Source organism: Passer domesticus, chromosome 4, assembly GCF_036417665.1.
Source record: "Passer domesticus isolate bPasDom1 chromosome 4, bPasDom1.hap1, whole genome shotgun sequence".
Lineage (NCBI taxonomy): Eukaryota > Metazoa > Chordata > Aves > Passeriformes > Passeridae > Passer > Passer domesticus.
Genome location: NC_087477.1, coordinates 83,697,111 through 83,722,155, shown reverse-complemented (window position 1 = coordinate 83,722,155; position 25,045 = coordinate 83,697,111). Strand labels below are relative to the sequence as shown.

At 52.9% G+C, this 25,045-nt stretch overlaps 1 protein-coding gene across 1 annotated transcript in view; it reads right to left on the bottom strand.

Moving 5' to 3' along the window:
• Nucleotides 1-25,045, bottom strand: part of LOC135299852 (collagen alpha-1(I) chain-like) — a 45,033-nt gene that overhangs the window by 58 nt on the left and 19,930 nt on the right. The window contains exons 3-8 of the mRNA XM_064419281.1: nt 18,041-18,143; nt 14,673-17,091; nt 10,028-10,187; nt 6,084-7,892; nt 5,056-5,186; nt 10-691 (exon numbers count right to left, since the gene is read on the bottom strand). Coding sequence (XP_064275351.1) covers nt 10-691; nt 5,056-5,186; nt 6,084-7,892; nt 10,028-10,187; nt 14,673-17,091; nt 18,041-18,143 — 5,304 coding nt within the window. The remainder of the gene's footprint in view (nt 1-9; nt 692-5,055; nt 5,187-6,083; nt 7,893-10,027; nt 10,188-14,672; nt 17,092-18,040; nt 18,144-25,045) is intronic.

Genomic DNA, 25,045 nt, shown 5'->3' with positions numbered 1-25,045 from the left:
CAGCAGCACCGCAGGGCTCAGCAGCACTGCAGGGCTTCAGCTGCACATCCTGCAGGTCAGCAGCACTGCAGGGCTTCAGCTGCACGTCCTGCAGGTCAGCAGCACTGCAGGGCTCAGCAGTGTTCCAGGGCTTCAGCTGCACATCCTGCAGGTCAGCAGCACCCCAAGGTTTCAGCTGCATGTCTTTAATCTCAGCAGCACTGCAGTGTTTTAGCTGCATGTCCTTCATCTCAGCAGCACTGCAGGGTTTCAGCTGCACACTCTGCAGGTCAGCAGTGTTCCAGGGCTTCAGCTGCATGTCCTGCAGGTCAGCAGCACCCCAAGGTTTCAGCTGCACATCCTTCATCTCAGCAGTACTGCAGGGTTTCAGCTGCATGTCTTTAATCTCAGCAGCGTTCCAGGGCTTCAGCTGCACATCCTGCAGGTCAGCAGCACTGCAGGGTTTCAGCTGCATGTCCTGCAGGTCAGCAGCACTGCAGGGTTTCAGCATGTCCTGCAGCAGGGAGCAATCCCAGGGAACAGCTCTAGGGAATGGTGCTGCTGGTGGGGAGCTGGGCTGGAGGAGCTCCCGAGTCCTGGAGAGCTGTCCATGCCTGTCCCTGGGACACCCGGGAGCCTGGTCACCCTCCAGGTCCTGCTCCTGCTTCCTCAGGTGCTCAGAAGCTGCTTCCAAACCACAGAGCCAGGGATCCTGAAAAACAGAGCACAGTTCAGGGTCATGTGGAGAACGTCCCACCCTGGCCAAACCTGGATGGAAAAGGCAAAGATGAGAGCTGTGACCAGCCAGGAGTTTGCCATCAGGAAGGGAGGGACCCCAGCTGGTAAGGCACCAGTTAACCTGTACCCTTTCAAAGTGCCAGCCACCATTCCCAGCCATTTCCAGGGCCAGTGCTGCCCCAGCCCAGGGAGGTGCTGCCCTGGAGCACAGCAGGAGCAGCACTCAGCTGGGCTGAGATCTCCTCGCTGGCTCTGCCCTGGCTGAACAGAGTCACCCAGAGCTGTTCCCAGCCCCGACAGGGCACCCTGGGCTGGGATCTGGGCACGGAGGCTGGCCAGGGGCTGGGCTGGCATTCCCAGAGCAGCTGGGGCTGCCCTGCATCCCTGGCAGTGCCCAAGGCCAGGGGGGCACTGGGAGCAGCCTGGGGCAGTGGGAGCTGTCCCTGGCACTGCAGCCTGCACACCCTGTGCCAGGAGCAGCTCTCCCAGCCCCGCCTGCAGTTCTGCTCCCATCTGGGGCAGGGGCAGGGAATGCTGGCAAGGGACAGGACAGACACAATTCCATGGGGATCCAGCCCTCCCACCCCCTGTCCCCCTGTGTGTGGGCTCAGGCCACCACCCTCCTGTGCACAGAGCTTCTGCAGTGGCCCCAGGCTGCAGCAGAGGACGTTTAGGAAGGAGCTCAGGGAAAATCTCTGCCTGGAAAGGGTTAGCAGGCATTGGAACAGGGAGCTGGTGGTGCCACCACCCCTGGAATTGCACAAAAATGTGTGGGTGAGGCATGTGAGGACACTTTGGTGCTGGTTGATGGTTGGACTCGATGATCTTGGAGGTCTTTTCCAACCTGAATGATTCCAACCACCAACATAAATTTATTCATTCAAGTGTAACCCAAGATTCCAACACTTCCACTGAAGAGAGTAAATCTGAGATAAATGTGCTGCCATGGAGATGGGCCAGATAAGCTGAATTACAGAAAAAAGACACAAAAATCTAGGTTATATTTACTTTTGCCTGCTGATTGGGCCAACTGTGGAAGCAGCAGAGTGTATTTCAGTCATGAAGCACCACGGGCCCCTGGGTGATTATATCCCCATCAACCACTGGGAATTTGGCAACAAAAAGCAGTGGGAAACATTTCTGGTGTAAACCAAACACATAAACAAGTATTTCACAAGAGCTTTCCCAGCCTTTCTCCATCCCAGATGTCCTGACAGCAGCAACTGCTCCAGCGGGGCCTGGATCACTATCCCACTTCTCTATTCCTTTATGGATTTTAAGGCAACAAATGGGATTATTTGGCATTTCCTGCAGCCAGGAGGGCCTGTGGAAGAGCACAGGGACAGGGAGCAGAGCTGTGCCAGCACAGGGATGATCCCAAACCTTCTCCTCCCTGCACCACGTGCCAGTTCAACGGCCTGAGGTAATCCAGAGCAACTCCCACCAGCGAGAGCAGGCACAGAAGTTGTGATCAACTCATCTTCCCAAGCCTTTCACATGTTTTATTGTGCCTGTTATGTGTCATCCTTCCAAAAAAGCTCCCTGTGCCATATGATCCACAGGAGCCTGCAGAGCAAATTTAGAGCTACAACTCCGTGAACTTCCTGGAGAAGTGAGAAAGCTCAAGAGTGGAAAAGTACAGCAGGGAGTGGAGGAAAACACTGCACCAAGGGGGAAGGAACTCACAGGGAAGGGAGCAGGGAGCACTGGCACCCTGAAGTACAGATGGGGGATCAGGTCCTCAGTTTAGGAGGAAAATCCTGAGACTGAAGTGCTGGAATTGTGTTTACATCCAACAGCAGCTCCAAAGCTGCCATGGCAGGGACACCTCCCACTGTCCCAGGTGGATCCAGCCTGGCCTTGGGCACTGCCAGGGATGCAGGGATTCTCTGGGAATTCCAGCCCAGCCTCTGCCCACCCTCCCAGCCAGCAATTCCTTGCCAAGATCCCAGCCCAATCTGCCCTTGGCCAGTGGCAGCCATTCCCTGTGTCCTGTCCCTCTGTCCCTTGTCCCCAGTCCCTCTGCAGCTCTCCTGGAGCCCCTGCAGGCCCTGCCAGGGGCTCTGAGCTCTGCCTGGAGCCTTCCCTTCTCCAGGGAACATTCCCAGCTCTCCAGCCTGTCCATGTTCAGTATTCCAGGGGTTTTGAGCCCTGCAGAGCACTCCAGGCCACGTTTGCAGCCCCTTGCTGTGCCCACCCCAGGCCCCTCCTGAACCCTCTGCTCAGCCAGACCTGGGAAACCCAGAGGAAAGCTGGGAAATCTTCCCAAGTGAAACATCCCAGAGAACTTCCCCAGTGCCCTGCTCCTTTCTGCGCCCTCAGAGCTCACACACTTCCATGGCAAGCAAGGAAACACCAGGCAAGTCCAGTGGCACCTGGATTCCTGGAGCTGTGCCTCTGAAAGCCAGAGGCAGAGCTGAACACTGCCAGAGACATCCCCCACCTGCCCCACGGGCACTGCACAGGGCCCTGTGCAGGAGCTGCAGAACAGTGTCTTCCTCAGCCTTAAAAGCTTAGGAGAAGGAAAATGTCTTTTCCTAATCTTTGCTCTGTTCTTTTTAACTCCATACAAGGCACTTTGGCTCTAAACCTTCCACCCTTATTGTACACACCAGTTCCCATCAAATTTACAGGAGAATATTTTGCCTGGCTGTGGTTTTTTTCAGTGCAACAGTTCTGAACAATCTGTATTTTTCAGTGACAGTGTTTGTCTTGGAGGGAGAAGCACATTTATCTTAAGTACAACAAAAAAACCCAGTGACCTTCACTCTGCAAATTCAAACCTTTTTTTTATCTCAAGTTAAAAACATTGCAGTGCAAAAGTGTTTTCGAGATCAAAGCAAGAGGTGCTGTGGTTGAACTAAAGCAATTTCTCAGGAGCTTGGTTTGCAAAATTATGGTGAATTTCTTCTTACTCTAAATGGGGATAAAACAATCCCCAGCTGACACTGAGTCACAGGAGGGTAAAATCCTTGGTTCCACCCTGCACAGAGCTCCTTCTAGGGACAAAGCTGTGACCAAACAAAATCTAAACGCTGGGGGGAAAAAGCTTTGATGCCCTGGTTTTGTGTTTGTTTCTCTTTTTTAAGAAATCTGAATTTTAAGAAATACCTGAATTTCTAAAATGTTAAATAATATTTATAATACTATTATATATTTAATAATCTATATTATGTAATATATATTATATTATATTATATTATATTATATTAATTATATTATATTATATTATATTGTCATTATAAATAAAATAGTCACTTTTTTTTCCCCAGCTGCCCAGAGATTCCACCAGTCTGGGAATACTGGGGAAGCTTGGCCTGATGGCTTTTGGGAGCTGCTGTGTCTCCTCCCAGCACTGCTGATCCAGAGAAACTCTGAACACAGAGTGCTCCTAAAGCACTGATTGTCACTCCTGCTAATGGAGGGCTTTTAATTAAAACAAACAAACCAACCCCTGCTGCTTTTCCCGGGAGGCAGGCAGGCTGCAGGAGAAAACGGGAAAATCAAGGGAATAAATCAAGAGGAAGCTCTTCCTAAAGCTCAGGGCACTCGTCTGAACCACCAGCCCCTAAAAACCTGCCCTGATCACCCTGGAGACCAGAGCAGTGCCAGAAATGGCATTTGAAGTGAAAACAGAGGTAACACACTCCTGCTCAGACCAATTCCAGCCCAGCCATGCATTTTATAATGAACTGGAGCACTCCAAAGGAGATGCACCAACCACGGCAGCTCCAGGACTCCTTCCAGACAATCAGAGCTGCAGAGCCTGAACCTCCTCAGCCCTGAGCCAGCACAGGCACCCCACGCTGCCACAGAGACCTCCTACTCTCTGGAGAGCACTGCCTGGTTCCCCTGGCATCCTCACCTGCAGGACCTGGAGCCCCTTCCCTTCCCTTCCCTTCCCTTCCCTTCCCTTCCCTTCCCTTCCCTTCCCTTCCCTTCCCTTCCCTTCCCTTCCCTTCCCTTCCCTTCCCTTCCCTTCCCTTCCCCTCCCCTCCCCTCCCCAGCTCCAGGGCAGTGCCCACAGTTAGTCCCACAGCCCCAGGACCTTCCCAGGCCCATCAGCACCTCCACAAACATTCTGTGCAAAGAATTCCCCACCCAACCCAGGAGCTGGAGCTTTGGGCACTTTCCCACAGCAGCACCAACTGTCCCCCCACACCTCTGTCCTTCACACTCCCTCTGGGACAGGTGAGTGTCAGCCCTGAGTGACAGCAGCTGAGTGTCACCCCCAGGGCCAAACCACCCCAAACTGCCTGGGAAAACCATTAAAAACCCCAAAACCCCCCAAGAGCAGGGGCAGCAGCATTTTTCCCCCCAAGCCGAGCTGGTTTGTACCTTGGCTGGCGTGGGGTCCCTGGTCTTTGGGAGCAGCTCTGCCTTGATTGCCTCCATCCTGAGCTGGGTCTCTTCATCCCAGTCTGCCCCATGCTCCTGGGACTGGCTGGCCAGTTTCAGCTTCACCCAGGCTGCCAAAAACACAAACCACGAGAGGTTCCCTTTCCCATTTCGTGCATGAGAACACTTTTTAACTTAAAGCCAAAGCTGTGCATTTCTGGTTAGCCCAGCTGAGAGAGCACAGACCACATGAAATTCCAGAGCTCCTGGAATGACCAGGAGTACAATGGCAAATGGCTATTGAATCATTTATTTGGGGAGATGGGTCTAAGACTCTTCCCTGGTTCTGTCATCCTCAGTCTCACACACAAGTCAGAGCTCACTCACACAATCCCTTCCCACATTCCTGACTTAATAACTGTGTGGACAAAATAATTCCTTACAGTGATGTCAGGAAAACAAGGTTTTTCAAACTGCAAAAGCCCAATTCTACCCAGTTTCATCACAGCACAGAAGATTCCCCAGTGTCCTGCTCCTTTCTGTGCCCTCAAGAGTTCACACACTTCCTGTGGCAAACAAGGAAATGCCAAGAAAACCCAGTGGCACCTGAATCCCTGGATCTGCGACCTCTGGAAGTGAGAGGCAGAGCCCGAACATTTCCAAAGAACATCCCCCCAGGCACTGCACAGGACCCTCACAAAAGCTTTAAGTGGGTTCTGCAGGTAGCTGGACGGATCAATCAAAATCTTTTAGCACTTTAGAGAAAAGAAGTGTCTTACTGGGACAATTGCTCCAAAGTCAGTCCTTCTGATCTCCTTACATTTTAAACTATTTCCCATCTTTTTCTACCAAAGGCTGTAGAAGCCTATTAATGAAGTTCAGTGGGATATAGTGGAAGTGAGGAGATGACTGGGAAGTGTCCCCCACTGGAGCCGTGTCCCGGTAAAGGGGACAGTGATCCCCTTCGAGCAGGGAGCAGCCTCACCCGTCACCCCATGACAAACCCCAGCCCTGAGGGGAGTTCTCACCCCGGATCTTCCTCTCCTGCTCCTCGGCGCTCCTCAGCATGCGGCTGGCCGGGACCCCGGGGGCGGCGCTGCCCAGGAGGCGGCGGACACGGGCAGCGAGCGAGTCACCGCTGCTGCTGCTGCTGCTGCTGCTGCTGCTGCTGCTGCCAGCCGGGCTCCGGGCAGCCCCAGCCCCGGGCACGCTGCCCTGCACCGCCCCCGGGGCACTGCCCGGCTGCTGCCAGCGCCCGGGCTCCCCCAGGAGGCTCCTGACCCGGGCACTGAGGGAATCCCCACTGCTGCTGTCCTGGCTGCCCCGGGTCCCTGCTGCCCTCCCAGCCTGGCACCACGAGCCCTGGGAGCCCCCCAGGCCAGCGGGGGCAGTGCCCAGGGGCTCCAGGGGAGGAGGATGGCCCAGCTCTGGAGCTGTGCCAGCGCTGAGGTGGCTGCTGGCACTACCCTGTGCCAGCCCCGCTCGGGCAGCCTGGTCCCTGCCCGTGGTCACACTGCTGGCACTGCCCTGTGCCAGCCCCGCTCGGGCAGCCTGGTCCCTGCCCGCGGTCACACTGCTGGCACTGCCCTGTGCCAGCCCCGCTCGGGCAGCCTGGTCCCTGCCCGCGGTCACACTGCTGGCACTGCCCTGTGCCAGCCCCGCTCGGGCAGCCTGGTCCCTGCCCGTGGTCACACTGCTGGCACTGCCCTGTGCCAGCCCCGCTCGGGCAGCCTGGTCCCTGCCCGCGGTCACACTGCTGGCACTGCCCTGTGCCAGCCCCGCTCGGGCAGCCTGGTCCCTGCCCGTGGTCACACTGCTGGCACTGCCCTGTGCCAGTCCTGCACGGGCAGCCTGGTCCCTGCCCGTGGTCACACTGCTGGCACTGCCCTGTGCCAGCCCCGCTCGGGCAGCCTGGTCCCTGCCCGCGGTCACACTGCTGGCACTGCCCTGTGCCAGCCCCGCTCGGGCAGCCTGGTCCCTGCCCGTGGTCACACTGCTGGCACTGCCCTGTGCCAGTCCTGCACGGGCAGCCTGGTCCCTGCCCGCGGTCACACTGCTGCACCCTTCTGGCTCCGACCTCCCCGCGGATTTCCCTGCCCTCATCTCCTGGGCCGTTCCCCTCAGCCCTTCCCTGCGCTGGGAGCTGGCCCCCAGAGGGTCTCCCCATGCCAGCTGGCAGCTGGCAGCATCCAGAGGGGGCATCCCCAGCCCCTGTCCCCGCACACCCCTCGGGGTCACGGCCTCATCCCACGACAGCCTCTTGTGCAGCTCGGGGATCCACTCCTGGCCCAGCCTGGAACCCTTGGGACCCTGCTCCCCCCCAGGCAGCCCCGGGGGGAGCTCCCCGGGCTCCCTGCAGGAGGCTGTGGGGCCAGCAGGACGGCTGCAGCTGGCAGTGAGCCCCTCCACCTGTGCCAGCAGCTCCCGCAGCTCCTGCAGCACCCCAGGCCCCAGCAGGGACTCCTTTTCCTGGCCCTGGCTGCTCTCACTTCCCACCCCGGAGCTCGGGGATGCCCTGTCCAATTCCACCTCATTCCCAACCCCAGGCAAAGCCCCCACAGCCCATCCCTGCTGGCTGCTGCCCGAGGAGCAGCTGGGCAGGTCCTGCCGTGCCCCAGAACTGCCAGGGCACCCCTCTGCCCCCCGGGCTGGGGCAGCCTCCTCCAGCTGGGGGCCTGGCACACTGCCCGGGCTGGATGGGGGGTCCCCGAGGGGGGACAGCAGCTCCTGCTCCTGCTCCGAGCCAGCCTCGGAGCCCACGGCGAGGGACACGCTCAGAGGGGACACATCCGAGCCAAAGCTGGCCTGGGACATCTCAAAGGCTGGCAGCAACGCCCCTGCAAAGGAACAGAACACAAATGAGTATCTGCAGGCTCCAGAACACAGCAAACATCCCTTCCTGTGCTGCAGGGCACACAAAGGGAGGGAAGAACTCAAATACTGGAAAATATTTCACATGCTGTTCTTAGGATGAGACTTGAACCAAGATTTCTCTGAGAATTGTCTCCTGAAAGAAATCTCAGGAGTACTTCAGATACATATCAAACAAAACACAAAACTTATCAGAGAATTAGAGCATACCTAGAGTTGGATGGGATCATCCATCCAGCCTGGCCCTGCACAATCCCACCCTGTGCACCTGGGAGCAGTGTCCAAACCCTCCTGGAGCTCGGGCAGGGCTGGTGTTACAAATCCACACTAATTTGGGTGATGATGATGATGGGTGGGTGGAGTTAGAAACAGATCTGGTCAGTTATAAAAACACTGATAAAATTTCACACTGAACACACCAAGAAATACCAGAATGCAAAAAAAACCCAAGAATTATTCTCTCCCAAGAAGAAAAAGTCTGGTGCCAGTCCTTCAGTCTCAAGATACAAACCATTTCCTTCTGAAGGCCTCTTGGGAAAAGAGCAATAAAGGAATGAGGGCCCCGTGTCCCTGCAGTGGCCACAGGCACAGCCCTGAGCAGGAGGCAGTTTGCAGAGGTGTGAGCACCTCCCCGAGCCCCAGTCTGCTCTGGGATGGCAGAAGGTGGGTGCCAGGACCCCCCGAGCCCAGGGAGCGGGGTCTGTGCCCTCCTGCTGAGGGTTTTACTCTGTGCTAGAACACTGACCCTCGGGAAAACACTGCGTCTGGCCTGAGACCCCAGAGAAAGCCTCCAGAATGGCAGGAGAAAACCAAAATCATGAGGGCGTCCTTCAAATAAATGTGTGTAACTGCACAAAGTAGAAATCTTAGAATTTAAAGTTCAGTAACATATAGTAATGTTTCATAAAAAATATAAAAATATATTGTAAAGCTTTAGTAATATGCAGTAATTGTAGTATTATGCATTATTTAGTATATAACATTATACAGTATTTACTCATATATAAAACAAAAGTTGTACAACAGTAACTAATCCTTCTTCTTCACCTTCCTCATAAGTTTAAGTAATATTATGTAATTAAATAAACCCACATTACAAACCACAAACAATTAATTATTAATAATAACCTAACCAAATAATTATTAGTTACTAACTAATTATAATTACAATTAGCTATACTATAGAAAAATAACAATAATAACCTATATTATATTATTAATAATATTTGTTCTGTGATTATATACAATAATAATATAATTTAACAGCATTTATTAATAATATTATATAATAGTATAGACCATATATAATATTATTAACATATATCATATTATTCTATAATATATATAGAACAATATAATTAGTATTATTAATAACTAATTACAGTTAGTTATTAATAATAAACCAAATAATTAGTTAGTTATTAACTAATTATAATTAGTTATACTATATATAACAATTATAGTTACATAATATATAACATATATTATTATTAGTTACATAATAATATAATATTATACATTATGATATAATATAATATAATATAATATAATATAATATAATATAATACAATATAATACAATACAATATAATAATATAATATAATATAATGTAATATAATGTAATATAATGTAATAAATTATGATATGATATAATGTAATAAATTATGATGATATGATATGATATGATATGATATAATACAATGTAATGTAATGTAATGTAATGTAATGTAATATAATATAATATAATATATCATATAATATGATGTAATATAATGTGATGTAATATAATGTGATGTGATGTAATATAATATAATATGATATAATGTAATGTAATGTAATATATTATATTATATTATAAGATGGAATATGATATGATATGATATAATATAATGTCATATTATATCATATGATGTAATGATGTTGTATGACATAATGTAATGAAATGTAATGTAATATGATATGATATAATATGATATAGTATAATATATAATATAATAATATAATACAATATTCTAACGATTACAATTAGTTATTCACAATAACCTAAGCCAAGGAAAGGAGCCGCAGGCCCTGCCCCCTGCCATGCCCCCCAGCCCCGTACCCTGAGCGTGGGGGGGGTCCCTGTCCAGCGTGTCCAGGGGGGGCTGCAGGCTCCTGAGCTGCCAGGGGGAGAACTCCAGCTCCGGGAGGGGCGCGGGGGGCACGAAGGGGGCCAGGATGGAGCCCGGGGACTGCTCGATGCCCAGGTTGCGCAGGTACACCTGGGGAGACAACATCGGCACAGGGAGACCCTGAGCTCTGCTGCCCACGGCGGGCACCGCGGCCCGGGAGCTCAGACTGCCCGGCAGGCTGGGCTGCAGCCTCGCCTGCTGGCACTGCATTTCCAGCTGCAGGGGAAGGAACACACAGGGGTGGGTGGGAACACACAGGGGTGGGGGAAAACACACAGGGGTGGGTGGGAACACACAGGGGTGGGTGAAAACACACAGGGGTGGGCTGAAAACACAGAGGGGTGGGCTAAAAACACAGAGGGGTGGGCTAAAAACACAGAGGGGTGGGCTGAAAACACAGAGGGGTGGGCTAAAAACACAGAGGGGTGGGCTAAAAACACAGAGGGGTGGGCTGAAAACACAGAGGGGTGGGCTAAAAACACAGAGGGGTGGGCTAAAAACACAGAGGGGTGGGTGAAAACACAGAGGGGTGGGCTAAAAACACAGAGGGGTGGGTGAAAACACAGAGGGGTGGGTGAAAACACAGAGGGGTGGGTGAAAACACACAGGGGTGGGTGAAAACACAGAGGGGTGGGCGAAAACACACAGGGGTGGGTGAAAACACACAGGGGTGGGTGGGAACACACAGGGGTGGGTGAAAACACAGAGGGGTGGGTGAAAACACAGAGGGGTGGGTGAAAACACAGAGGGGTGGGCTAAAAACACAGGGGTGGGTGAAAACACACAGGGGTGGGTGGGAACACAGAGGGGTGGGTGGGAACACAGAGGGGTGGGTGAAAACCCACAGGGGTGGGTGAAAACACACAGGGGTGGGCTGAAAACACAGAGGGGTGGGCTAAAAACACAGAGGGGTGGGCTGAAAACACAGAGGGGTGGGTGAAAACACAGAGGGGTGGGTGGGAACACACAGGGGTGGGTGGGAACACAGAGGGGTGGGTGAAAACACAGAGGGGTGGGCTAAAAACACAGGGGTGGGTGAAAACACACAGGGGTGGGTGGGAACACAGAGGGGTGGGTGGGAACACAGAGGGGTGGGCTGAAAACACAGAGGGGTGGGTGAAAACACACAGGGGTGGGCTGAAAACACAGAGGGGTGGGTGAAAACACACAGGGGTGGGTGAAAACACACAGGGGTGGGCTAAAAACACAGAGGGGTGGGCTGAAAACACAGAGGGGTGGGCTAAAAACACAGAGGGGTGGGTGAAAACACACAGGGGTGGGCTGAAAACACAGAGGGGTGGGCTAAAAACACAGAGGGGTGGGCTAAAAACACAGAGGGGTGGGCTGAAAACACAGAGGGGTGGGCTAAAAACACAGAGGGGTGGGTGAAAACACACAGGGGTGGGCTGAAAACACAGAGGGGTGGGCTAAAAACACAGAGGGGTGGGCTAAAAACACAGAGGGGTGGGTGAAAACACAGAGGGGTGGGCTAAAAACACAGAGGGGTGGGCTAAAAACACAGAGGGGTGGGTGAAAACACAGAGGGGTGGGTGAAAACACAGAGGGGTGGGTGAAAACACACAGGGGTGGGTGAAAACACACAGGGGTGGGCTAAAAACACAGAGGGGTGGGCTGAAAACACACAGGGGTGGGTGAAAACACACAGGGGTGGGCTAAAAACACAGAGGGGTGGGCTAAAAACACAGAGGGGTGGGCTAAAAACACAGAGGGGTGGGCGAAAACACAGAGGGGTGGGCTGAAAACACAGAGGGGTGGGTGAAAACACAGAGGGGTGGGCTAAAAACACAGAGGGGTGGGTGAAAACACAGAGGGGTGGGCTAAAAACACAGAGGGGTGGGCTGAAAACACAGAGGGGTGGGTGAAAACACACAGGGGTGGGCTAAAAACACAGAGGGGTGGGTGAAAACACAGAGGGGTGGGTGAAAACACACAGGGGTGGGCTGAAAACACAGAGGGGTGGGCTAAAAACACAGAGGGGTGGGCTAAAAACACACAGGGGTGGGCTAAAAACACACAGGGGTGGGCTAAAAACACACAGGGGTGGGTGCAAACACAGAGGGGTGGGTGCAAACACAGAGGGGTGGGTGCAAACACAGAGGGGTGGGTGAAAACACAACGGTTTGGGTAAAAACACAGAGGTGTGGGCTAACACCAGAAAGGTTTGGGTAACACCACAAAGGTTTGGGTTAAAAACACAAAGGTTTGGGCTAAAACCACAAAGGTTTGTGTTCAAAACACAAAGGTTTGGGCTAACACCACAAAGGTTTGGGTTAAAAACACAAAGGTCTGGGCTAACACCACAAAGGTTTGGGTAACACCACAAAGGTTTGGGTTCAAACCACAAAGGTTTGGGTAACACCACAAAGGTTTGGGTTCAAACCACAAAGGTTTGTGTTCAAAACACACAGGTGTGGGCTAAAACCACAAAGGCTTGTGTTCAAAACACAAAGGTTTGGGCTAGAACCACAAAGGTTTGGGCTAGAACCACAAAGGTTTGGGCTAACACCACAAAGGTTTGGGTTCAAACCACAAAGGTTTGGGTTCAAAACACAAAGGTTTGGGCTAGAACCACAAAGGTTTGGGCTAGAACCACAAAGGTTTTGGTTCAAAGCCTTCTCCCTCCCCACTCAGCTGCTGCTCAGGAGACACTGGCAGGCTCGGGAATTCCAGGCAGCAGCAGAGAAGCTCCTCATTTTTAGGACAAGTTTGGTCAAATCTTCCAGGCAAATAGTTGGGAGCATTTTTGTCAGAGCTGGTTTACACAGAGACCTTATATGCAGGGAAAAAAACCAGCCAAAATTTGCCTTGACTTCATCACCTGTAGGGCAAATTAATTTCAACTCATCCGCACTATGTCCTAAACTAGCCAGGAAAAGGAAATAAATTACCTTACACATCACAGCCAGCTCCATTTCCTACAATTTTATCATAAAGTTCCACATGAACAGCCAGATAAGTGACCTGACCTCTTTACCTTCCAGGGATTTATGGGAGCAGCGTTCCTCAGAACTGGGCTGGAGAGTGTGTAATTATAGCCAGGAACACAAGTCATCTCTGTGTCTCATGAACTGCATTTCAAACACCCTCCCTCCAATATTTATATTTGTTTCACCACGGGTTTGCAGGGACAACAGAGTGAAAAGAGCTTCCAGAGCACATTCCCAAAGACCTGGTGATTATGGAGTCATCTTGTGAGAGGAGCAGCCTCTTACTCAGAGGATAATTACACGTTTGTCATTACCATAAATCTGCATCTCATTTGCTCCACACTCCCAGCTGTTAATGCCCTGAAGGTGGCTGCACAGGGCTCCAGCCAGGAGAAACCTGGGTCAGCCACACAGGACAGAAGGGAGGGAAGGGATCAAGAGGCTCTGAAAGCTCCCTCATGAGGAACACATCAAGAATTCAGAATTGAGGCCTCAGAAACTGGAACACAGTGAAAAAGCAGAGTGAGAAAATCACAGGAAAAAAGAGATTTCGTGTCCAAGGAGCCGTGTTGGGACTGCTGCTCCTGCAGAGCTGGGGTGGCTCAGCTCTCCTCACTCAGCACCCGAGCCTGAACCCCACGTTTGGACAGGGAGAGCCTGACCTTTGAGAGAGCCACCACCTCTCCCTTCTCTCTCCTCCTGCCCCCTGGTGCTGGATTGAGCCCTTTTCTGACCCAGACATGGGGAAACTGGGAGGTGTTTTCAAAACTTTTATTCCATTTTCATCTCATGAGGAGGGTGAGACCATACAGATGTTAGAATTCACACCATCACAACCAGAATTTAACTATTTCCTAATTACAATACACTGTGTCTCTTGGCCTATCAGCTTTGGCCACACCATGCTGTAGATGCCTTAAAGCAAAAAATCCAAAATTAACAAGCCAATAATCCAAAAGTACCCCTCCTGGGCCCCACTCCAATGCACCTCTGACAGTTCTATTTCTCCAAAGTATCCAGTCTCATTTGCAAAGCCATCCTTTAAAACTTGTTTCCAGCTCCATTTCTCAGTGTCTGTCCTGTTCCCTGGCATTTCTAAGGCAGCATTTCTTGTCTCAGTTTGCACACTGGGGGAGCCTTCTGTCAGGCTTTGAGAATTCCCTACAAATCCATTTCCCACAGCCTGACACTCACCTATCCCTGGTAAAGACAAGAGACTCTTCCATATCCAACCCTGTCTTTGTCCATGTTAAATATTACTATAAGTTATTTTTCCACCTCTATTTAAGATAAGCTGAACCAGTATCATGGATGAAATTCACTGCAGCACAACCCTGTGTAAAACCAGGGCTTGCAGTGATTAGATCCTCTCCTAAAAGAGCAGAAAGTGAAAAACAAATGGAAAGCTCTAAAAAACAGATGGAAAACTCTGAAAAACAATGGGAAACACTGAAAAACAAATGGACAACACTGAAAAAAAGCATATAACTGAAATATTGATAAGTCTGGGAAAATAAATGGTTAACTGTGGGGGAAAAAAAATTGATAACTCTGGGAAAATAAATGAATAACTGGGGAAAAAAATGGATAACTCTGGAACCAGAGTTGGAACTAGAACCAAACTTACCGGGATCCTTTCTTCAATATTCAGCTCTTCCTTCTTGGGAGTCTCCAGGGCTGCTCCAGGGGGCATGGGACTGTCCCCTCCTGCACTGGGGCAGGGCCTGGGCACCACCAGGGCCCCCTGAGGCTCTTCAGGACCATCAGGAAAATTCAAACTCTCCAAGGAAACGGCTCCAAAGCTGTCCATGATGCCGTGACCAGTGGGAATACTGAGGCTGAGGGACGGATTTCCCTCCTCCCCACAGTCCTGCTGCTCCTCAGCTGGGCAGCTGCCGTCCTTCTGAAGGAGCTGAGCAGCACTGGGCACACACACCCCTGGGGCCGAGCTTCGCCTGGCGGTGCTGGGCACCCCTTCAGCACGGGGTGCAGGCAGCAGCTTTGGGGGGGTGCAGCTGCCAGAGGCTCCCAGAGCAGGGCTCTGCTGCCCCGGGGGCTGCCCCGTGCCCTGTGCTGCCGGGCTCGCTGCAGGCAGGGCTCTGCTGCTGCTGGAAATGTTCACGGTGCTGTCAGACTGGGACCTGCTCAGAGCAGGGGCAGGCAGCAGCTCGCTGCTGGGGAAATGCACGCTGCCCAGGGAGCCTGTCCCCCTGCAGCCAGGGGCAGCACGCTCCTCGGGGTGCCCAGGGCTCCTCTGGACTGATAAAACACAGCCTGAAGCCCTGGGAGGTGCGCTGCAGGCTGTCCTGGCAGCAGGAGACCCACCTGGCACACGGGAGCTGGTGGCACCGGGACCCTGCTGAGGCTGGCCCAGGGCCCAGGCTCCCACCTTCTCCAGGAGCCCCAGGTAGGGCAGGGACTGCATCCTGCCAGGGCTGGGGGATTCCAGCTTCTCCTGGAACCCCAGGGAGGGCAGGGACTGCATCCTGCCAGGGCTGGGGGATTCCAGCTTCTCCTGGAACCCCAGGGAGGGCAGGGACTGCATCCTGCCAGGGCTGGGGGATTCCACCTTCTCCTGGAGCCCCAGGGATGGGAAGGACTGCATCCTGCCAGGGCAGGGGGATTCCAGCTTCTCCAGGAGCCCCAGGGAGGGGAAGGACTGCATCCTGCCAGGGCTGGGGGATTCCACCTTCTCCAGGAGCCCCAGGGATGGGAGGGATTGCATCCTGCCAGAGCAGGAGGATTCTCCCTTCTCCTGGAGCCCCAGGGATGGGAAGGACTGCAGCCTGCCAGGGCTGGGGGGTTCCACCTTCTCCAGGAGCCCCAGGGAGGGGAGGGATTGCATCCTGCCAGGGCAGGGGGACTCCAGCCTCAAGGACTCCAAACGCCCACAGGTCTCTTCCACAGCACTCTGGGGAGGGTGCTGCTCCCCAGAGGACCCAGGGGCAGGGGGCTTCCCTGGGGCTTCTTCACTGGGACAGCAAGGAGAGCCTTGAAGCTCCGAAGGGATCACCAGGACTCCAGCAGGTCCTTCTGCCTTCCCAGCTCTCTTGAGGAGCACCCCTGGAGTGGACTGGAAGTTGGGATGAGCCAGGTGCAGGGAGAAGGAGCCCTCACCCCCCAGGCTGAAGGAAGGGGAGATCTCTGTGGCCTTGTGGCCCCTCTCTATGGAGCAGTCAGAGGCAGTCAGCTCAGCCCTGCTCCCTGCAGGCTCTGGGGAATGCCCAGGGCACGGGGCAGTGTCCTGGGGCTGGCTCAGCGTCCCCAGCCTCCCTGCTGGCTGCTGCTGGTCCAGCAGAGCTCCCTGCAGCTCCTCAGGAGCAGCTGGGAGCCCCCGGGAGCCCCTGGGCTGCACCCCAGGCTCCTGCAGCCCTCCCCTGCCTGCCCCAGAGGCTGCTGCACAGAGAACACCTTGAGCACCCGAGGTTTTGGCACGGCCTTTCCTCAGGCCATCACAGAAGTTATCTGACCAGCCAAGCTCAGGCACCTTCTTTCCCTTCTCCAGTTTCTCCAGGGCTGCTGCTGCACTCCCCAGCACCTTCACCTTCTCCGGCTGCACCCCCCTTTCACTTCTCTCAGAGAATTTGGTCAGTGCAGTTGTGTACGAGGAGCTTCCCGAGGAGGAGGAGGAAGAGGAGGAGGAGGAGGAGGATTCCTCCTGCCCCGGGGACTCCTTGTTGCCCTCTGACAGCTCAGAGCCAGCAGCTGGGCCATCACTGTCCTGGGAGGAGTGGCCACAGGAGTGACCAGAGCAGTGTCCATCCTTCCCAGCTGTGCCCCAGGGCTGCTCCAGCCCCTTTGCCAGCCCCTCCTCGGGAGCTGGCTGTGCTGGGGGGGCTGGTGCCTCCTGCTCAGTGCCACTGTCACTGTCCCCACTGTCCCCCTGGCTGCCCAGGGGCTCCCCAGCCCGGGGGGCAGCTCCAGGATCCGCCTGTCCCACGGGCTGGGATGGACTGGGAAGGGCTGGGCCCCTCAGGGATGCGCTGCCATGGACCTGGGGAGGCTCTGAACACTCCAGGAATGCTCCAGAAACATCCGGGATTCCTCTGCAAGAAAAGGGAATTTCTGATCATTTCTTTTATTCCAACATCTCTGGCTTAAGTCAGAGGCAAAAGAACTTCAGTGACAACTGGGGGTTAGCAATATTCACACAAATACCCATAAATGCCTCCCCTAAAGGGGCAAAACCTGAAGGAATGCAAAGAAATATCAAAAATCTCCTATAAAACAAAGGCTCAAAAATAATATTATAATAATATCAATTTTTACTTAGTATGGCAATATTTTTCAACCTGTTTAGGACTGAAACATTTTTTACTGACAGGCTGTTATTAGTTACATAAATTAATAAAATTAGCTACGTAAAATATGCAACATGTGCTTACACATATCTCAGCTTGCCTGTGATTTTTTAATATAAATCACCTACTTCAGTTCATTATATCAATTATTTTTTAAAGTATATAAAAGCAGCCAGGTCTCAGATAAGCAACAAATTCCTATAAAGTTCTAATTCTCATACTGGGGATTGCTTAATTAATAGTTCCTTTCTATTAAACATACCATCAAACCCTAATAAATATTATTCCATGCAAGCAGAGCACCTCGGAATGAAGGTGACAAAGCCTTTTACTGGAACAGCTCTTTCTTTATGCATTTTAACCCCAAACTTGTACTGTAAATTCCACACATGGCTCCAGCATCCACAAACCACAACACTGCCCATGTATGGTTTACTCCTGTAAATACAGAAACCCGATCTTTGTCCCCAGAGTTTCATGAAGTTTATTCCAGAGTCTAAGAGATGTTGAAGAGGGTGGAGTTGCTCATTTTCCCATTTTCCCCAGGTACCTCAGCATGACAAGCTCAGAAGAGCCTGCTCCTGCTTTTCCCTGGCTCAAACTCTCCTGAAGGCAAAACCCAGCGGTGCCTCCTCTCCACACACCCCAAACCCCATTTCTGAGCCCAGAACCAGCCCCAGGAGCCCCATCCCACCTCAGGGGAAGGAAATCCAGCTGGGATCCCTGCAGGAACGTCTCAGCCAGGCCTGGGCTCAGCAGCAGGGGCAGGCAGGGGGAGAATCTGCTCTCCTGGATATCTGGGAGAGAAAACACCAACAGGGCATTGAGAGCTGGCAGCTAGCCTCACAGTCCCTAAGATCCCAGCCTCACGGTCCCAAAGACCCCAGCCTCACAGCCCCTAAGATCCTCAAAGACCCCAGCCTCACAGACCTAAAGACCCCAGCCCCACATCCCCAATGACCCCAGCTTCAGATTTCCAAAGACCCAAGCCCCACATTCCCAAAGATACCAGCCTCACATCCCCAAAGATACCCAAAGACCCCAGCTCCACAATCCCAATGATACCAGCCCCATATCCCCAAAGATCCCGGCTGCACATTCCCAATGATTCCAGCATGACATCCCCAAAGATCCCAGTCCTACATCCCCAGAGACCCCAGCCCCACATCCCAAAGATCCCAGTTGCACACCCCCAAAGACCCCCAGAGACCCCAGCCTCAGACTCCAGAGACCCCAGCCCCACACCCCAGCTGCAGGGAGGGGAGGGGATCCCACCCCAGACCCCGGAGCCTCCTCCCTCCAGGACTAAACTCAGCTTTCTCAGCCCACACCAAAGCCAGGTCTGCAGCCACTCACCCTGGCACTGCCATCCCAAACTCATCCCAAATCTCCTCCTGTGCCATGCCCAGCCTGCTCAGCCCAGGCAGCACCTCCCTGACTGCCAGGTGGGATCCCACAGGGATTTGTCCCCACCACCTTTCACTCTGCAGCCCAAGCATCCCACAGCTCCTTCCCTACTCTGCTTTTCCATAAGCTGCTTCCAGCAAAGGCTGTGTGCCATTGTTTTCCTGAGGGATCCAGGTTCAAGCAATAATCAAACCCAGCAGACAGTGATGATTGCTGCAGCAATTTTAGTTTCTATCCTGCATTTCTTTGCTCTTTGAGGTACTTGGTGGTTTTTTCCAGTTCATTACTTACAAAACAAATGGAAATTGTTTATACCCTGAGAGTAAAACAACTCTAATATATATGGAATTATCTGTGGGATTTAGATATAACTGTATGTTTGGGGGGGGTTCTCCTTTTTTTAACTCTAAGCTGGTGTCTGAGAAGTGTAAATAACTACAGACATGTCTGAGGGGTGCAAAACAATACTTCCAGTATTCTAAGCAAGCTTTTATTTTTAAATGGAAAGAGCTATTTGTGGTCAAGGGAGTGACTTTCTAACCCAGAAATGCCACTTTTTTAATTTAGGCTCATTAGTTTCCAACTACTCAGACAAGCCACAGTCTGCAGCACTTAGAGGAACACAATCACATCAGAAAAATGATCATTACACACAAAAAATCCAGTTTTCATTCCAGCAGCTCCAGCCTGAGGCTTCTCCACCCACACTGCATCACCTGACCAGGGACAGCCAACCACAAGTCAACCTTGCTCATTAATTTTTAATTTAATATTTCCAATCAACATTTTTTAATTACTTTAGAACTCTAGGTAGTGAGAGGATAATTACCCAGGTAGAATAACTGAATTTGCAATACCAAATATTATTTAAATGCTTTTTTGGAAGCTTAGAGAAAGGAAATGAGATGTATCTTAAAGAAATAGGAGTAAACAGCTGTCCCTGAGCAGTGTGACAGCAGCAGGAATTCCAGAGGGCTCAGCCCAGAGCTGGAGGGCAAAATGAATTCTGACACACGGGTGTCAGAGTGTGAGAAAGGACAGGAGCAGACAGCAGCACAGGGGAGCAGAGCCAAGGAGGGAAGCACCCAAAACTGCTTTGTAACACAGCAGCTCTCAGGGCCTGCTCCACACACAGCACACCCCCGAGGGGCTCACAGGGGGCAGCCCTGGGGGGAACAGCGGGATCGGGCACGGAGGGGTGGGGCAGGATTGGGGCAGGAAGGGATCGGGGCAGGGAGGGATTGGGGCAGGGATGGGATTGGGGCTGGGATGGGATTGGGGCTGGGATGGGATTGGGGCAGGGAGGGATGGGGCAGGGAGGGATGGAGCAGGGATGGGATTTGGGGCAGAGAGGGATGGGGCAGAGAGGGATGGGGCAGGGATGAGACTGGCATTGGGGCAGGGATGGGGTTGCGGCAGGGATGGGGTTGGGACTGGGGCAACGAGGGGATTGGGGCAGAGATGGGACTGGGACAGTGAGGGATTGGGGAATTGGGGCAGAGATGGGATTGGGATTGGGGCAGAGATGGGATTGGGATTGGGGCAGAGATGGGATTGAAATTGGGGCAGTGAGGATTGGGGCAGGGATGGTATCGGGGCAGTGACAGGATTTAATAACTCTGAATCCTGCTTTAAAATCAGGAACAGGAGTCTGAGCTGATCCCTGTGATGTCCCCCACATCCCTCCCATACAGCCAGAGATCAGAGGGGTTTGCTCAGGGCTGGCACTGACAGAGCCTGATTTACATTCCCAATTCCCAACAATTAACTGGGAGCACACAGGATTTCCAGTGCATTTGGCCCACCCAGCACACGTTCACTCCAGGAATTTCTCACTGTTACACTTGGGAATGCTGAGCAGATTCATTTGCATACAGAACTGCATCAAGCATGCAAACCAGTGTTTTTTAAGAAACATTAAGCAAGCTGGAATCTGAACTCTCTCAGCTCTGTTAGATGGACTTTTCCCCCTCCCAAATCTTGTTTTCTATTTAACATGGCATTAGTGAACAAATAATATTAATTGCAGTTATCAAATCAGACTTGTCAGCTCCCATCATGACACATTTCATGTGGCAGAACTGGCACCTTATTTTTAGTCATGCAAGAGAGGAGGAAGACAAGCTTTTCTGATTTCAGCTTAACTTCTCCACTTTGAATGAAAATGTATTTTCAAGCTAAATTGAAAAGCAGGAGTGATTAAAGAAAAGCTTTTTCCACACACAAAAAATCTGGGTGTGCTTTTGAAATGAAAAAAACAAAGAGGACTAAGGGAAGGAGCAGTAAATAATTGGGAAACAAAGCTGTCAAAAGCAGCTGTTGCTAATCTTTTGTGTACATAGATTAATAAAGTAAATGTGCATATACAGACACATACACAGGGCCCATAAATCACAACATTTGCCTGATAAATGAGTGCTTCCAGGCTCTGTTATACCAACAAACACCTAAGTGCCACTCGACATTTGTCTGAAGAAGCCCAAAGAGATGAAAAAGTGACTGAACATCCCCCATGAGCAGGAAACTCCACAGCACTGAGCCCCTTCAGGAGCCATCCCTGCCCTGCCCTGCCCTCCAGGGAGCTCCAGAAACCCCAAAGTCCTCCTGAGAGGCTCAAGGTGAGGCAGGGATTGGCCAAGCACAAAAACCTCAGGGCACAGACCCTCAGCAGAGGGCACAGGGAGGGCACAGCTGGGGGGCTCCAGAGGCACCCTGGAGCACATTTGGGGTGCTCAGGGTGGATCTGGGGCAGGCACATTGGGGATGCTCAGGAGGGACCCTGGGGGCATGTCAGGGATGCCCAGGGTGGATCTGGGGCACATTTGGGATGCCCAGGAGGGATCCTGGGGCAGGCACATTTGGGATGCTCAGGACAGTTCCTGCTGGCACATTTAGGATGCTCAGGGTAGATCTGGGGCACATTTGGGAAGATCAGAAGGGATTCTGGAGCACATTTGGGATGCCCAGAAGGGTTCCTGGGGCACACCTGGGATGCTCAGGAGGGTTCCTGGGGCACACCTGGGATGCCCAGGACAGTCCCTGGGGCACACCTGGGATGCCCAGGACAGTCCCTGGGGCACACCTGGGATGCCCAGGACAGTTCCTGGGGCACACCTGGGATGCCCAGGACAGTCCCTGGGGCACACCTGGGATGCCCAGGAGGGTTCCTGAGGCACACCTGGGATGCCCAGGACAGTCCCTGGGGCACACCTGGGATGCCCAGGACAGTCCCTGGGGCACACCTGGGATGCCCAGGAGGGTCCTGGGGCACACCTGGGATGCCCAGGACAGTTCCTGGGGCACACCTGGGATGCCCAGGACAGTTCCTGGGGCACACCTGGGATACCCAGGAGGGTTCCTGAGGCACACCTGGGATGCCCAGGACAGTTCCTGGGGCACACCTGGGATGCCCAGGAGGGTCCTGGGGCACACCTGGGATGCCCAGGACAGTCCCTGGGGCACACCTGGGATGCCCAGGACGGTCCCTGGGGCACACCTGGGATGCCCAGGACAGTTCCTGGGGCACACCTGGGATGCCCAGGACGGTCCCTGGGGCACACCTGGGATGCCCAGGAGGGTTCCTGAGGCACACCTGGGATGACCAGGACGGTCCCTGGGGCACACCTGGGATGACCAGGACAGTCCCTGGGGCACACCTGGGATGCCCAGGACGGTCCCTGGGGCACACCTGGGATGCCCAGGACAGTTCCTGGGGCACACCTGGGATGCCCAGGAGGGTTCCTGGGGCACACCTGGGATGCCCAGGACAGTCCCTGGGGCACACCTGGGATGCCCAGGAGGGTCCCTGGGGCACACCTGGGATGCCCAGGACAGTTCCTGGGGCACACCTGGGATGACCAGGACAGTCCCTGGGGCACACCTGGGATGCCCAGGACAGTCCCTGGGGCACACCTGGGATGCTCAGGGTAGATCCTGGGGCAGGCACACCTGGGATGCCCAGGACAGTCCCTGGGGCACACCTGGGATGCCCAGGAGGGTCCTGGGGCACACCTGGGATGCCCAGGAGGGTTCCTGAGGCACACCTGGGATGACCAGGACGGTCCCTGGGGCACACCTGGGATGACCAGGACGGTCCCTGGGGCACACTTGGGATGCCCAGGAGGGCTCGGGTGGCTGTGCTCAGCCAGGGCCAGGCCTGGAGCAGCAGCCCAGGCTGGAAGCAGGCAGTGATGTCAGTGCTGCTCCCCCTGAGCTCCTGGGGTCAAATCTGGGATTTTTCCTGCTGTCACTCTGAAGGCCAAAAGCCTGCTCAGAGCAGCTCAGCGAGCAGGCAGAGCGGGCCTGTGGCTCGTTCCCCCAGCCTGCTGACAAGCTGAATGCCACAGTCAAGCTGCCATTTGGGGGATAAAAAAGGAAGGCAAAACAAAAACAAAGCCTCGGCTCTGTCAAGCTGTTCCACAGAGCAGCAGGAGCACTTCAGTACAACTGTCATTGTCACTCCTCCCCTCCTGACACGAAATCCAAGACACTTTGTGAGGAGGAGAAGAAGAAATAAGTGAGTACTGCAGCTAGGGCTTCCTTCCCTCCCAGCTCTGCTCCTGTACCTGGGAATTCAGAGCACACACAAAGCCTGCAGCCCATCCCCAGAGAGCAGCAGATCAAACAGCACAGGAGAGGCTTCTCACAGCTTTTAGCACACCACAGAGCCTTTGCTTGCTCCTTAATTCCAGCTGCACTGCAAACTCAAAGCTGCACAAATATCAAGAAGTTTTCCTTGATTAAATGGCTTCCAGTTCTGCAAATAACAACAGTGGGGAAAAGGGCTCTAAGGCACCTGAAGCACAGGAATCCTGCCCAGAGGGTGGCAGGGACAAGGCACAGCCAACCCTCCGTGTCCTCCCACTTCCTGAGCTCTGAACCTCCTTTCCTACAGAAATGGGATTTATTCACTCTCCACCAAGTGCCTGTGATGCACACACAGCTTTTAACCACCACACTTCCTGCAGACCCAGCTCTGAGGCAGCCCAGGATGGCTTCCATTCCATGAAGGAGAAAAACCCTTCCAAAACATCTCCCAGGGGCTGCAAATGCTCAGCAGGCAGCAGCTCCCTGGTGCTGTGAGTGAAGCCAGCCTGTGCTGTGCTCCCTCTCCCCTCTCCACCTGCCCTGGGTTGTGTAAAACAGACCTGGCAGGAGGGGCAGAACCAGAAGTTACCAAAAGGCAATTTAACCTTTGCAGTAAGTGTTACAGACACCAGGGACAGCCACCAGGGTGACACCCACAGTGGCAGGGACTGAGCCTCGAGGGTTTGGGATGAACCAGAATCCACCCAAGATGTTCCTTCTCCTCATGCAGGCTCCTTCACCAAGGATGGAGCAAAATCATCTCAAAAACTGATGGAAACGACCAAAACCTTTGCATTAAAAAAATAAAAGTCAAATTCATAAACCCCTCAGGAGCTGCTGTGAAGAAATTCCCAAGGCAGTTTTAACTCCATGCCCTTCAAGTGGTGTTTAACTCCAAACAAAACCCCAAAGCAGCTGCACACAGGCAGGGAATGGCAAACTGCACAGCTCAAGGTGCACTTAACTGCAAGCACAAAACAGAAAATACCACAATTATGTTTTCTGCCTCAGGAATTGTGTGTGCTTGTGAAGAAACACCACTGTGCAGTGACAGGCACCTCCATTCACCAACTGCAGGCACTCCCTGGAAAGGTGAGTCAAAAAGGGAATATCCTCATGGGCAGGGACCCTGGCTCTGCACAGGGATCAATGCAAAAAGAAGCCCTGGGCTGAGAAACTGCATTTCCAGGCTGTGTTTGACCAGGGGGCTCTGGCTCCACCTGGAAATGAATGGAAGCAAGGAAGCACAAAGGTGAAACAATAAATGCTGGTGCATCTCAAGCCTTCTCTGACTGACTGCTGGGATGGGAAGCAGCAGTGGCCTTGGCTGGAGTGTTAGCACTGCAAATCCCAGCAGCAGAACAGAAACTGCACCCAAACCAGGGGCAGCAGTGAGGAACCATGGACTGGCTGGGGTGGAGGGGAATTTACAGATATTTCAGAGATATTCCATTCCTGCCCCTGCCATGGACACCTGCCAGAGGCCCTGGACACTGCCAGGGGTGGCAGCTGCACTCAGGCTCGTTCTGAACTCACAGGAAAACAAAGCACAGCTTTACCTGCACAAAAGGACCCTGTTCATGTCAGAGGATCCAGGCAAGGCACACAAACCCTGCAGCTCATCTTGAGGGGGGCTTTGATGACAAAATCACCCAAACACACTCCACAAACCTCATGTCTCACTGAAGGAAGGTCAAATGCAGGC